This window comes from Danio rerio, chromosome 4, assembly GCF_049306965.1.
Source record: "Danio rerio strain Tuebingen ecotype United States chromosome 4, GRCz12tu, whole genome shotgun sequence".
NCBI classification, from domain to species: domain Eukaryota; kingdom Metazoa; phylum Chordata; class Actinopteri; order Cypriniformes; family Danionidae; genus Danio; species Danio rerio.
Genome location: NC_133179.1, coordinates 62,407,951 through 62,421,653, shown reverse-complemented (window position 1 = coordinate 62,421,653; position 13,703 = coordinate 62,407,951). Strand labels below are relative to the sequence as shown.

The 13,703-nt window shown below is 36.4% G+C and overlaps 2 protein-coding genes and 1 long non-coding RNA gene across 3 annotated transcripts in view; 1 reads left to right on the top strand and 2 right to left on the bottom strand.

Annotated features, from left to right (window-relative positions):
- LOC141381809 (uncharacterized) overlaps positions 1–13,703 on the bottom strand; it is a 705,874-nt gene that overhangs the window by 657,712 nt on the left and 34,459 nt on the right. The gene's annotated exons all lie outside the window — the stretch shown is intronic.
- On the bottom strand, positions 189–9,783 carry LOC137488697 (uncharacterized). The gene is made up of 3 exons (XM_068215705.2): positions 9,733–9,783; positions 8,734–8,883; positions 189–5,027 (listed from the first exon to the last, which is right to left on the bottom strand). The coding sequence occupies exons 2-3, from the start codon at positions 8,816–8,818 to the stop codon at positions 4,174–4,176; spliced, it is 939 nt and encodes a 312-aa protein (XP_068071806.1). The 5' UTR covers positions 8,819–8,883; positions 9,733–9,783; the 3' UTR covers positions 189–4,173.
- Positions 10,724–12,636, top strand: LOC101885443 (uncharacterized). Its single transcript, XR_011007866.2, has 3 exons — positions 10,724–10,789; positions 11,159–11,234; positions 12,344–12,636. It is a non-coding gene; the product is annotated as an uncharacterized lncRNA (long non-coding RNA).

The following is a 13,703-nucleotide window of genomic DNA, read 5'->3' as shown; positions in this document are numbered from 1 at the left end:
TCTGTCCCAGAGGAGAAGAAAATCACCTGTTCTAGTTGTCCAAATGTGGCAGGGGGGACAAGAAATTTAATTAAACACCTTAAACGACAACGTCACCCGGTTAAGCCGGGAATAATAATAATTATTATTATATTTAACAGGCACCTATAGGTTCGTAGCCAAAGTAGGGTGAGCATGGAGACGTAAAATCAGAAAAAAAGCACTTTATTGAAATACAAAAGTTAAAATAATTAAAAATTCTTTTTAACATGAGCCTATTACAAAACAACAACAAAAAAGACAACAATAATCCAAAACAATAGAGTGGGGTACCAGCGGAAGTTTGCAAGTGTCCACAACACCAAGGAATACAAACACACACGCACACACACACACAGCCCCTATGAAAACACAGCAAACTTATTTTACACAGCAATATCTGTTTAGCACAGCACTCGGTGTATATATACACCCACACACTAATACAATGCACCCAAGCTGGGTCTCCCCCACCCCCCTATAAACCAAATAGGTTTCAAAGAAAATACACAGAAGACAGTTACAAAACAAAGAGAAACTATTAAAGAAAAATATGAAAATCACAACCAAAAAGTAACAATTTAGAATAGACCTGAACAGAAAGGGAAAATTTGCAAAAATCACTCGAATGCATAACAAAAACAAAAATCACAATACGAATATAACAATTCAAACAAAAACTATAAAAATCATAATATACAAAAGAAACAAAAATCATAAAATAAAGCTCCGGCAAAACAGCAGCGATGCCACCGCAGTTGTCAGACTTGGTCACCAGTCATTATAGAAACCCTTGTGCACACAGTCACCTGTTGTCACAAAGCCACGATTTACAATAAAAAAAAAAATTTAAACAAACAAATGCTCTGCCATACATACCGTACAGATGTTAGAACATGGCCTCACTCTGCAAACATCAGAAGTTATTGGTAACCACTAAATCGGACACCACCAACGCGCAAAGCACAAATCAAAGCGCCGGGAACCAGAGCAGGCAGAAAGCACGCCGAACGAACAGCGTCTGGTGCAGAGCAGCTGAGGACCAAACCAGTCAATCCTGGCAACACTTATAGTACAGTTACTACCCAAATATACTGAAGTGTACACAAATTTATCTTCCGCACTTACCGTTTCTTTCAACCGGAAGGGTTTACCCTTCAGAAAAAAAAGACGGCAACACCGATGACACATTCCGAGTTACCAAATGCGCTTAACTTTTATACTTCCTAAACGGGATCTGATAGGTTTGATGACTTAGCGTGACCCAGCCAATAGAAACTACAGTAATAGTCAACCCGGATCTCATAGACTCAACAAGTTAGTGTTACACCAGCCAATAGGCGTAAAAGGATATTACACCCTGCTACACTGATATTGTCAACAATAATTTACCTGTTTTGATTGCAAATCTTAATAAAGTAATTCCTTTTGTGTGGAGATAGACACTGTGTGTATTCAGGATATTGTAGCAGACTGTTGATGGAAACAGTCTTGAACCAGTTTGATAACACAGCTGAGCGTACAAGAAACATCTCTGAGTTTTTAACACAGATTGTCTCTTGTGTCTATTGTGACCCTGGTTTAGCTTTTCACAGGTTGGAGATCAGCTCCTAATAACCTAATAATGGAGCTAGATACAATACTTCATTGACGCACACAATAATTTTTTTTTTAATGCAACCAATGAGAAATGTTTACCTGGATCCCACCTTTTCTGGACTTGTGTAGAGTATAATTACTGCATTGTTGTACTGTAAGTCAGAGCGGCCTAGGAACTCATTGCGAGTGTTGAAGCTGGCTTCTGCTGATGAAACTGCAAACTATCTTCAGTAAACTTAATTTATTTTTTTGAATCTCTGACTCCGACTCTTCTTCATCTGACAGACTGGTCATTCTTTGGGTTAAACTGTATACCATCCCTATCGTAGTAAACTAGAACCTAAAAGTAAATAATCTTTACTAATAAAAAATACAGCACAGGACAATTGAATGGGCTTTCTAAACTTGAGGCCCTGCTATACTGCAAACTAACTGTCCTGGAGCTCCACCTTATTTGATGTGGGTGGTGTCTTCCCAGTGATGTTTCTCATTCAGGGAGTCAAGACAGAGAACATCATCCAAAACAACACTAGCTACATGAATACACTGGAGAGTGTGGAGAGTGGGAGAAACACGACACATTTACAACCCCAGTGAAGGAGTATTGGAAAACAGTATACCGTCCCTCAGCCTTTTGAAACATTATTCAGACAGGAAAAATCCTGTGCACATGAGAAAATGTTTTGCTGCATTCATATCATGTGTGCAACTTTTTGTCTATGTGTTTCTTAAGCTGCGCCGATTGAGCGAAACTCTGTTGACATGGATCAGATCCGTACGGTTTCTCCAGTGTGAATCCTCTTCTGTTTTCAGATGTGTTAACCGATTAAACCTCTTGTCACAGTGTGAATCGTCTGGTGCAGTTTCAATTTTGGAGCTGTAAGAAAAGTCTTCTCAAACTCAAACACATATCCACTTTCACACCAGTGTGGATCTTAATGTGTTTATTAAGGTTTGCTGATCGGTTAAAACTCTTTTCACACTGAGTGCATGTGAATGGTTTCTCTCCAGAGTGGGTCTTCATGTGTTTATTAAGGTCTGAGGAGTTGCTGAAACTCATCCCACAACGAAGCTGCCGTCACACTAGAGTTTAAGCATGCAAAATTCTGTTGTTTGGTTTCTCTCCAGTGTGGATCCTCAAGTGTAAATTACGGGATGATGATTGGCTGAAACTCTTCCCACACTGAGTGCATGTGAATGGTTTCTCTCCAGTGTGGATCCGTATGTGTTTACTATAGGAATGGGAAGATTAACCGATATGTATCGATACACAGTCATGCGTGTGCACGATGCGAGTGCATCGGTAGAGCAGCAGAGGATGAATGAAATTTTGGAAGCAAATCGAGATGCATCGGTTTTTGCGAGATGCAACGGTTTTTACAAGATACAACTTTTATTTTTAATATAGAATGTATTTTTTATTTATTACCAGTGTTGTCAACCTGTTTTTGGCGCATAATTTAATCGACCTACATAAAGTATGCATTAGCAACGGACTTGCGGATGTGTACACTTACACTACAACTCAGTGTATCAGGTGTGCGGATGAAGCTAGTGGTGCGCCCTCAGAAAGCGCGATAAGCAAAACAAACATCTTATTCCTCACTGAGTTTTAAATCTAAAGTATGGCAACATTATGGATTCTGCAAAAAGGATGGATGACTTGACAGGACAGATGCAATTTGCAAAATGTGCCGCGCATCTGTAAAATACACGGGCAGTACGACTAATCTGATATCTTACTTGAAGCGGCGCCACAGTGTTGTTGTGGAAGCATCTTCCAGTGTCCCTGCATCCCCGGCTTCCTGCTCTGCTTCAACTGTAGCTACCAGCTCCAAAAGTGGTGAGAAAAGCATTGAATGTTTTCTCCATGCGCAACAGTTCTGCTCGCTCTACGCCAATAACGAATGCTATTGCATTGTTCATCTGCAAAGATATTCAGCCTAGTGTCACGGAAAACGAAGGTTTTAAACACCTCCTGTTAATTTTTATTTATTTATATTTTTATTAGCCTGTTGTTTACAGTGACAGTGATGTTTCAAAGCAACATAACACTGCTAGTTCACCACCTTAAGTTTTGAATATTCAGTGGCACAATATATCTTTGTAAAACTTGTTTTCATAGTTGAAAAGTTAAATCACAATTCTTGTTGTGCAATGCTAAACCTTTATGTTGAAAGAGTGCAAATATATACATTTATAATATATATTGCACTTATACATTCTGTTTATCTTGAAAATACTTAAATAATATGTGCTATGGGTTCTAAAATGGCCCTCTACTGTGAACTGACACTCTGGCTCTGAGAGAAGCCAGTTTGTAAAAAAAGTCTTGGTTTTGCTTGGTTAATAATAATCAAACTCATTCAATGGCACAGCATCCTTTTTCACATAATCTCATAAACTTGATTTAATTAGTTAGTGCTGAATTATCGCATTGTATCGTGATATGGGTGTGAATCGTATCGTGTTGCATCGCAATATGTCACAAATGTATCGCTAATATATCGGATCGTATTCTTTGTATCGAGATGAGTATCGGATCTGCATTATAGCTTAGATGCCCAACCCTAGTTTACTAAGGTGTGATGAGCAGTAAAAATTCTTGCCACACTGATTGCTTGTGAATGGTTTCTCTCCAGTGTGGATCCTCATGTGTTTATTAAGGTATGATGATTGGCTGAAACTCTTCCCACACTGAGGGCATGTGAATGGTTTCTCTCCAGTGTGGATCTTCATGTGTTTATTAAGGTGTGATGATTGGCTGAAACTCTTTCCACACTGAGGGCATGTGAATGGTTTCTCTCCAGTGTGGATCCTCATGTGTTTATTAAGGTGTGATGTTTGGCTGAAACTCTTCCCACACTGAGGGCATGTGAATGGTTTCTCTCCAGTGTGGATCTTCATGTGTTTATTGAGGTTTGATGATAGGCTGAAACTCTTACCACACTGTGTGCATGTGAATGGTTTCTCTCCAGTATGGATCCTCATGTGTAGATTAAGGGATGATAATAGGCTGAAACTCTTCCCACACTGAGTGCATGTGAATGGTTTCTCTCCAGTATGGATCCTCATGTGTAGATTAAGGGATGATAATTGGCTGTAACTCTTCCCACACTGAGTGCATGTGTATGGTTTCTCTCCAGTATGGATCCTCATGTGTAGATTAAGGGATGATAATTGGCTGAAACTCTTTCCACGCTGAGTGCATGAGAATGGTTTCTCTCCAGTGTGGATCATCATGTGAATCTTAAGTTTGTTTTTGCATGACAAACTTTTTCCACACTGAGTGCAGATGAAACAATTCTTGTCTCTCCTTTTCAAAATACTATCAGTCTGTAAATGAGTTTTTTCCTCAATTTTGACATGATGTTCCTCCTCTTTACTCCACTTATTCTCTTCAATTAGTTCTGAAATATACACATATATATATATATATATATATAAAAAAAACATTCATTTTCATTAAGTCTTTAAAAATCTTCATCAAAAGCTGAAAAGTGAAAAGACACTGGAAACATTGGCTACACACACTGTAATTTTGATGCACATTAAATGCAAAATAAATCAGATCATATTTTGTTCGGTCCAATAATGGTGTACACATTTAAACAGATTTAATTCAATTAATCTTTATTTATCTAGTGCTTTTACAATGTAAAATGTGCCAAAGCCGCTTAACATAGAATTTATTGTAAATTGAAACTGTCAGTCCAGTTTTCAGAGTTTCTTACATAATTGATCATAAGTCATATTGTTCATATTGATAAGACAGATTTGAAAGCTGTAAATGGCCTGTTTTTATTCGTAATCATTCATAATTACAACAAAATGTTTTTCTAAAATGTGTAAAGCAGACCAGGGCTCAAAATCAACCTTTTTGCTTGGTAGCACCAGTGCTCCTAATTTAAAAAATGTAGGCGCATCAACCAAAATTTAGTTGCACACACCAATTATAAGGATCATTACTACAAGTTTAATACAAACATATTTATATCATTTGAAATAAACACTAATCAAACTAACAAGCAACAAAATGTATGCATGGGTGAGGAAAATATGTCTCAACGAAATCCCGTTATCACAAAAAAATAAAATTTTTATAACATAAATGAGGGACCAAAAGATACACGGACCCCTCACCAGCCCTTCACGCACTGCTTGACACGAATGAATCTGTTAACGATTGCTGTGCTTTTCTCACGGGTGCTGTCTGATACTGCACTGACGCTTTTGACATATACTGTACCTTATTATATGCATATGTCATGTGTATATAGCACATGTTTGTTGTTATTTCTAGCTCTCAAGTATATTTTGTCAATGATGGAGTAGCTTCGTAGTAAAACATCAAGAGCTGTTTAAATGGTTTTGTTTTATATGCGAGATCCCACATGGTAAGCTAGTTAAGAGTGGGAGTATCTGGAAGTGTGTGCAAGTTTACATGCAAGGTTTTAATATTGTGTTGTTTCGTGTTTATAAGTGTTTGTGTGATCACCTCCTTTTTTTTTCTTTTTTTCTCTTTTTTTTTTGCCTCTCTACCCCACACATCCCCCTTCATACAAAACCCACAGATTCCTTTTAGATGCTACTGATAAATGTTTTTGACAGCCCTCCATAAAATGGGTGGAGTAAAGACAAAATTTACCAGTTGGAATGTACGGGGGTTAAATCACCCAGTGAAACGAAACAAGGTGTTCGCACATCTTAATAAGTAAAAATCAGATATTGTATATTCACAGGAGACGCATCTGTTGAAAAAAGACTATTCTAAACTCAATAGAGGAGCACAAATATATCATTCTAACTTTAATAGCAAAAGTAGGGGAGTTGCTGTACTCATACATAAAAATGTACATTTAGTTTGGGAGTCAAATGTGTTGGATAAAAATGGCAGATACATAATAATCCAAGGTAAACGTTTTTTTACTAGGGATGCACGATATATCGGTGGCCATATCGTAATCGGCCGATAAATGCTATTTTTAAGATTATCGTTATGCTATTATTAAAATTATGTCGATATTTTTACGCCGATAAAATGCGTATTCTTTACATAGGCTAAACAAACTTACTGCCGCCACTGGGTTTTGAGCGTCGCATCTGTGACGTAGCACAAATCAAGCGCGCGCTTCACACTCACAGTACACAAGAAGGAAGACAACATGTCAGCAGTGTGGGAGTTTTTCACCGTTAAAAAAGAGGACCCCAGAATTGCAATCTGCAACTGCTTCAAATGTGAGGCACTGCGAGGGGGGAGTAGGAAAAAAAAGTTCAATACTACAAATGTGATAATCCATCTAAAGTGTCGTCATCCCGAAATCTATAAAGACTATCAGACTAAACTCGCTGCCAAAAAAGCACCAAGTTTAACCACAACAGAGAATCCAACGCAACAAACACTTGACAATATAAAGAAATTTGGCAAGGACAGTGCAAAAGCAAACGCTATCACAGGCAGAGTCATGGAAATGATTGCAATCGACGACCAACCTTTCAGCGTTGTGGAAGATTTTGGATTTCGTCGTCTTATTGAATTTATTGAGCCGCGCTACTCCCTCCCTAGCCGGCGGCACTTCGCTGCTGTTTCTCTCCTGGCTTTGTACAATGAAGTGTCAGCTCACATTCACACGCTTTTGGCAAAAAATGTGACTGATATAAGTTTTACAACCGACATATGGAGCTCAGATGTAAGTCCAGTGAGTATGTTAAGTCTTACAGCTCAGTGGATTGATGAAAACTTTGAGATGAAGAGGGCTATACTGCACGCGTGAGAATGCCCTGTGTCTCACACAGGCGCTGCTATAATGAGGCAACTCGAAAGCATGCTCACTCGCTGGAACATAACTAAAGATATGGTACATGTTGTGCTGCGAGATAAAGGCCGCAGTATGGTTAAAGCCATCAAAGACTGTGGTTTAAAAAGTCTTGGATGCATGGCTCACACTCTCCAGTTAGCCGTACAGGAAGGAGTTCTGAGCCAGCGAAGCATTTCCGACTGTATGGCTATAGGGAGAAAAATAGTAGGGCACTTTAAATATTCTCATCTTGCAATGTCCCGAATTGGAGAGATACAGACAGAGCTGGAACTGTTGAAAAATATGCTGCAACAAGACACTCCGACACATTGGAACAGTATGTTTTATATGATGTCAAGCTTGTTAGCACAGAAGCGAGCACTTCGTGCATATGGAGCAGAATTTGAGCTTCCCGCATCCTTCAGCGCGCATCAATGGGGGCTAATTGAAAACACAACAACATTGCTTGCTCCGTTCGAAGAGCTTGCGAGAGAAATAAGTGCACACACGGCAACTGCTTCAGACGTGATTCCCTCTATTGAGGCTCTAAAGCGATTTCTATCAAATAATAATAAATATCTCCCATAGGACAGCAGGTAAATTACTGTATCCCCTTATTTAAAAATAAATGAACAGCAAAATAAGAAATTCTACTTTAATTAACTCCTAATATATAGAGGTCAAAACATACTTTAGTTTTTGTCAACAATGATCAATATGACAAGATTAAAATTATTTAAGCTGATATTAATGCTGGCTGTGAGTGTAAGGTGTTTTAAAGTGTTTAATTAAATCTAAATGCTTATGTTAAAGGAAATATTATTTTGCATTGATCTTAATAGGTAAATGCATATCTAAGTGAGCCACCCATTGCCAGGAGTGAGAGCCCACTGCAGTTTTGGAACCGCAATATGTCCCATTTTCTAGCTTTGGCCACCGCTGCACGCAAGTACCTGTCAGCTCCTTGTACCATAATATAAGCATTTGTTCAATAATAATTTTAAAACGGCATTAGTGCCCAGTGACGTTTTTAATGCTCAAGGACACCTTACAAACAGTAGGAGAACAATAAAAGCAACAACCTTAAGAAAGTAAAGAAAATTGGAGACTAATAGTACATAAAATAATGACAAAAGACACGAGAACAAGCAACAAAAAAGAAACTCATTCCTGTCTTTCAATGAGTGCTTATGTGCGTTTAGGAGAACTAGGCAGCACACTCAGGGCTGCAAGATGGATTTAATTTATTATTCTTATTATTAAAATATCTGAATGAGGATCAAATGACTGAGTTGATCTTTGAGAATAAAAAATTAACCTGTTTGTTCTTGCAGATCTTCCTGTTTGACTGTGAATGTTTCTTCAATCTTCACATCTTCACTCTCCTCTTTAATAAACGCCATCTTTATAACAGTGTGGAGATCAGTCACTTCAGCAGGAGTTTTTCTCTGTGTTTAGACACTTTATCCTGTTTAAAATGAACAAAACAATAAAAATGTCCTGTTTAAAATAAATAAAACAATGAACAGAAACAAAATAACTTCTCTTCAACACTTGCTTCAACAGTTTCTTTATATGAGAGTCATTAACAAATAGAGGTAAAGTTGGTTTTATGTTCACACATTCAGACTCTTCCCTTAATAATATAATTTCATTAAAGTATTATTTGCAAACTCTAAATAGCGAAATCATATTAGCAACAAATGACTACCAAAGTACAACATTGTTCACAGTTAAATAAACAGTGTTGATGTTGTTTTCAAGTCACACTTGCATACTAATTCCGATCAAATATTCAAAGTAACATGGTAAACAATGTAGAGACTTGTAAATGAACGAATGTGCGAATATAAAACCAACTTTACCTCTATCATTAACAAACAGAAATCAGAAAAGTCTGATCAAGAAACAATAGCCACTGATCAGCTGATTAAAACTAGTACTCCATTTCTTATATATAGTGATGTATATTTATAATGGAATGACATTGTGCTATTCAATCAATTAAACTTTCATTAAAACACTTATTACAAACTTTTACTTTATTCAAGTATCTTCTTAATTGTTTTGTTTGTTTTATTTATCTTATTGTCTGTTTATAGCTTTTTTTGCACAAGACAAATTTCCTCTCTGGAACAAAAAGTTTATCCTATCTTTATTTAAAAAATGGACCTCATTACTGTAAGTTTTAGTAAATAGTACTACTTTGTATAAGGGTTAAAATAATATTGTCAACAGGTACATAATTTAGCACTGAATGAAAACACTGAAACTTTAATCAATCGCTTTATATAAGGGTAAACGCTTTAAAACAAACCTTTCTCCAGTTGAATCACAGCGTGAGAGCGGCGCAGGCTTATGACGTCACAAGTCACGCCAAAATAAAAGTCTTTTTTTTTTTTTTTTACTTTTTTGCCACTTACTCTTAGTCATATGGAAGCCCGTTCCCGCCACTGAATGATAAAAAAATTAAGAATTTATATAAAAAAAATATATATAATACTATTTTTAAAAAAATTATAAAGTCAGAATTCTGAGTTATTAAGTCACAATTCCGAGTTATTAAGTCAGAATTCCGAGTTATTAAGTCAGAATTCTGAGTTACAAAGTCGCAATTCCGAGTTATTTAGTCAGAATTCTGAGTTACAAAGTCGCAATTCCGAGTTATTTAGTCAGAATTCCGAGTTATTAAGTCAGAATTCTGAGTTATAAAGTCGCAATTCCGCGTTATAAAGTCAGAATTCTGAGTTATAAAGTCGCAATTCCGCGTTATAAAGTCAGAATTCTGAGTTATAAAGTCGCAATTCCGAGTTATAAAGTCAGAATTCTGAGTTATAAAGTCGCAATTCCGAGTTATAAAGTCAGAATTCTGAGTTATAAAGTCGCAATTCCGCGTTATAAAGTCAGAATTCTGAGTTATAAAGTCGCAATTCCGAGTTATAAAGTCAGAATTCTGAGTTATAAAGTCGCAATTCCGCGTTATAAAGTCAGAATTCTGAGTTATAAAGTCGCAATTCCGCGTTATAAAGTCAGAATTCTGAGTTATAAAGTCGCAATTCCGAGTTATAAAGTCAGAATTCTGAGTTATAAAGTCGCAATTCCGAGTTATAAAGTCAGAATTCTGAGTTATAAAGTCGCAATTCCGAGTTATAAAGTCAGAATTCTGAGTTATAAAGTAGCAATTCCGAGTTATAAAGTCAGAATTCTGAGTTATAAAGTCAGAATTCTGAGTTATGAAGTCCCAATTATGAGTTATTAAGTCGCAATTCTGAGTTATAAAAAAATCTTTTGAATTTTGACAATTTCTCACGACATTTCATATTACGTTACGAGAGTTCCTGTCGCCAGCAGCTGAACGTTTCTGCGACGCCAAGGTATGGTCATATTTACTATTTGGCATGATAATTATTTACGATATGAAGTGTTACAGTAAATGCCGTGTTATAATAGAAGCCTTTGGCGAGTGTAAAATCCGAAAGTTTTGCGTGTGTGGTATCATAGCCTACAGGCTCATGCGGTTTCCTCGAATAGTAGTCGTGTTGCTTTTATGGACAATTCAGTAGGCTAGTTTACATTGCACCAAAAGGGAGTAAAATTAGGTTTGGATTCAAAGCTTGCTTTGTTATGTACAGTATACTAACCACAAAAGTACATGGATTTTGTTTTCTGGCTTATATACTCGGTCTAGGCTTTATATTGGCCTCTAGCCTCACTATGTTTTCCTTTTAAAACTATCATTGTAGGATGGACGAATTAATAATTTTACTAAGGGAGAGAAACATCCCTGAAACAACTATCAAACGACTGGAGGAAGACAAGGTAATACCTAAACAATTTACCACACACTTTTAAAGTCATAATTTGGAAGAAGTGGACATTTTAATGCATGTTTAATTTTAGTCACTTGCAGTTTTATTTCTTAAAGTAGTTATATACTGTTTATTTTACAATAAATAACTTAACTTAAGCTGAACACTTTGGCAAAGCTCCAGTGTTTACCTAAACACTTTCAATTATACTTCAGTTTAGTGACTGAATCTTAATATTAACCAGTTGCTTGTTGACATGCATAATACTAGCAGACTGCTTATTGGTACTTAAAAAACATATATTAATGCCATATTTTGAATGACCATATTTTACATTCTTTTTTAAACCATTCATAGTTACTAAGAGGCATACTCAAAGAAAACAGTACTACACCATTGGGGAATATTACAGAAATTTAATACATTTATTGAAAAACAAAGTACCAAAATGTATGTAATGGCAGAAATATGAAATGAAATATGAAAATAAAAATAAATAAAATAACATGAACTTGTCATTTATAACCAGTAGATGGTAGCAGAGGTTAACTCATTTAGCTCAGTTACTGTATCGACTCCTTAGATGTTTCAATGTCTTTCTTTTGGATTTCTTATGAAAACATTAAATATAGCAAGTTTACTGTATTATAAGGAAGTACAAAGTACAAGAAGTCAGAGTGCCATTTAAATATAAATAGTGAACCCATACACCAACAATCTTTAAGGGTAATTTACTTAAATACTTTAGTATTAAATTTACTTTATTCAGCCAACTCAGATTTGTTATTATTTAGTTTTGGTACTCTAAATTTAGTTTGATTTACTTTATGCACAACTCTGAAACTGCATAGGTGGATTACACATAAACACACGCACGCACGCACACACACACACACACACACACACACATATATATATATATATATATATATATATATATATATATATATATATATATATATCTAAAACATACATACATACATACAGTACATACATATATGTATAGATATATATATATATATATATATATATATATATATATATATATATATATATATATACGCGTGAGTGTGTGTGTGTGTCTGTATTTATTTATGTAAGTATTTATTTATTTTGCAGATTGATGTCAGTGTCCTACTGTTAATGACTGATGATCAGATGAGAAGCTATTTTCCTTCATATGGAGACAGACTGGCCGTGATGGGATTTTGTAGGAGGCAAGAAAGAGAACCAACTTGCAGGAAGTCAAAGCTGTTTGAGCGCCTCAAATCAAAACTGACCAAAAGACAAAAACCTGACAATTCACAAACAGAAACCCAAAATACTACAAAAAAACATTCTCAGCGTACTGTAAGAAAAATTGAAATGGGGTGGATGCACCATGATGGTCAGGGCTTTGTTCAAATGAGAGCAAAAAAAGGAGGGGGAACAAGGAAGTTGAGTGTTCCAAAAGAATGGAAAAGGGAAGAGCTGATTGAGGAGGCAATTCGTCTGTTTTTTCCAAATGGAAAAAATTCTCATGGGAGTATTTCTGAGTTTAAATTGGATCTAACAAATTATCAGGAAGTGTCACTAGATGCAGAATCTACAGTGGGGGAAATGTATAATGCATCCAAACTCACAATGATGAGGTTCTACTTGACAACAAAAAAGGTGGAGAGGGAAGTGGAAACAGAAAGTGAAGAGGAAATGTCAGATCAAATGGAGAACTTTCACAGTAATAACCAGGATCAAAGCCTTCCCTCTACTTCCAGTGGGATGAATGACTTCTTTCCTTCAGAGATGGATGTAATTTATGTAGATAGTCCGGTTAATGACACTGCATCTCCCTTTCATTCCACAGAGGATCATATTGCAGATGATGACCTGAATGTATCTTTTCAAAGTTCTTTAGTGACCTTGCCAGATTACTTAGATTCAAGCAATGTAGTAACAGTACTCACTGGTGACATCATTGGAATAGATGAACAAAACTTAGATGACACTTTGCCGGGGGGGCCAAGATGGCGTCGCGCTAAGCAGATGCGAATGCACCTCGTGAGGAAAAAAAGCCGATAAAGGGTCAAATTATGTCCAGTTGGTGGAATGTGTAACGATATTAATCAACTAACTTACAGAGGCTGATGTGAATCCACCTTTAAATATTTAATGGGCAAGAAACGTACTAAAAGGAACCTGCATACCTCGTGGAATCTGGAAGGACGCCTGTCGAATGATTCATTAGACAAAAACATGGATGAATCCGAACACCTGGACTCTTCACTTGTTGCACATGATTACGATAAGAACTTTAACGATCCTTTATTTGCAACTCCCAGCAAAAGTCCACCGGGAAAGAAGAAAAAAGAGAGTGATGATGTGTCCCTTGCTGAGATTTTCAACGCCATCCAGTCCTTGAATTCTAAGCAAGATTCGGTTATTCAAAAGATTACTCAGATTGAGAGTTCCATTGAAATCACTACGGCTGCGGTGAACTCTT

Bases quoted from the DNA above. Each gene is read 5' to 3' on its own strand.
- LOC137488697 (XM_068215705.2), bottom strand. From the start codon at position 8,818: ATGGCGTTTATTAAAGAGGAGAGTGAAGATGTGAAGATTGAAGAAACA. The intron at 5,028-8,733 runs GTTAATTTTTTA...TGTATATTTCAG, and splicing joins AGATCTGCAAGAACAAACAG to AACTAATTGAAGAGAATAAG.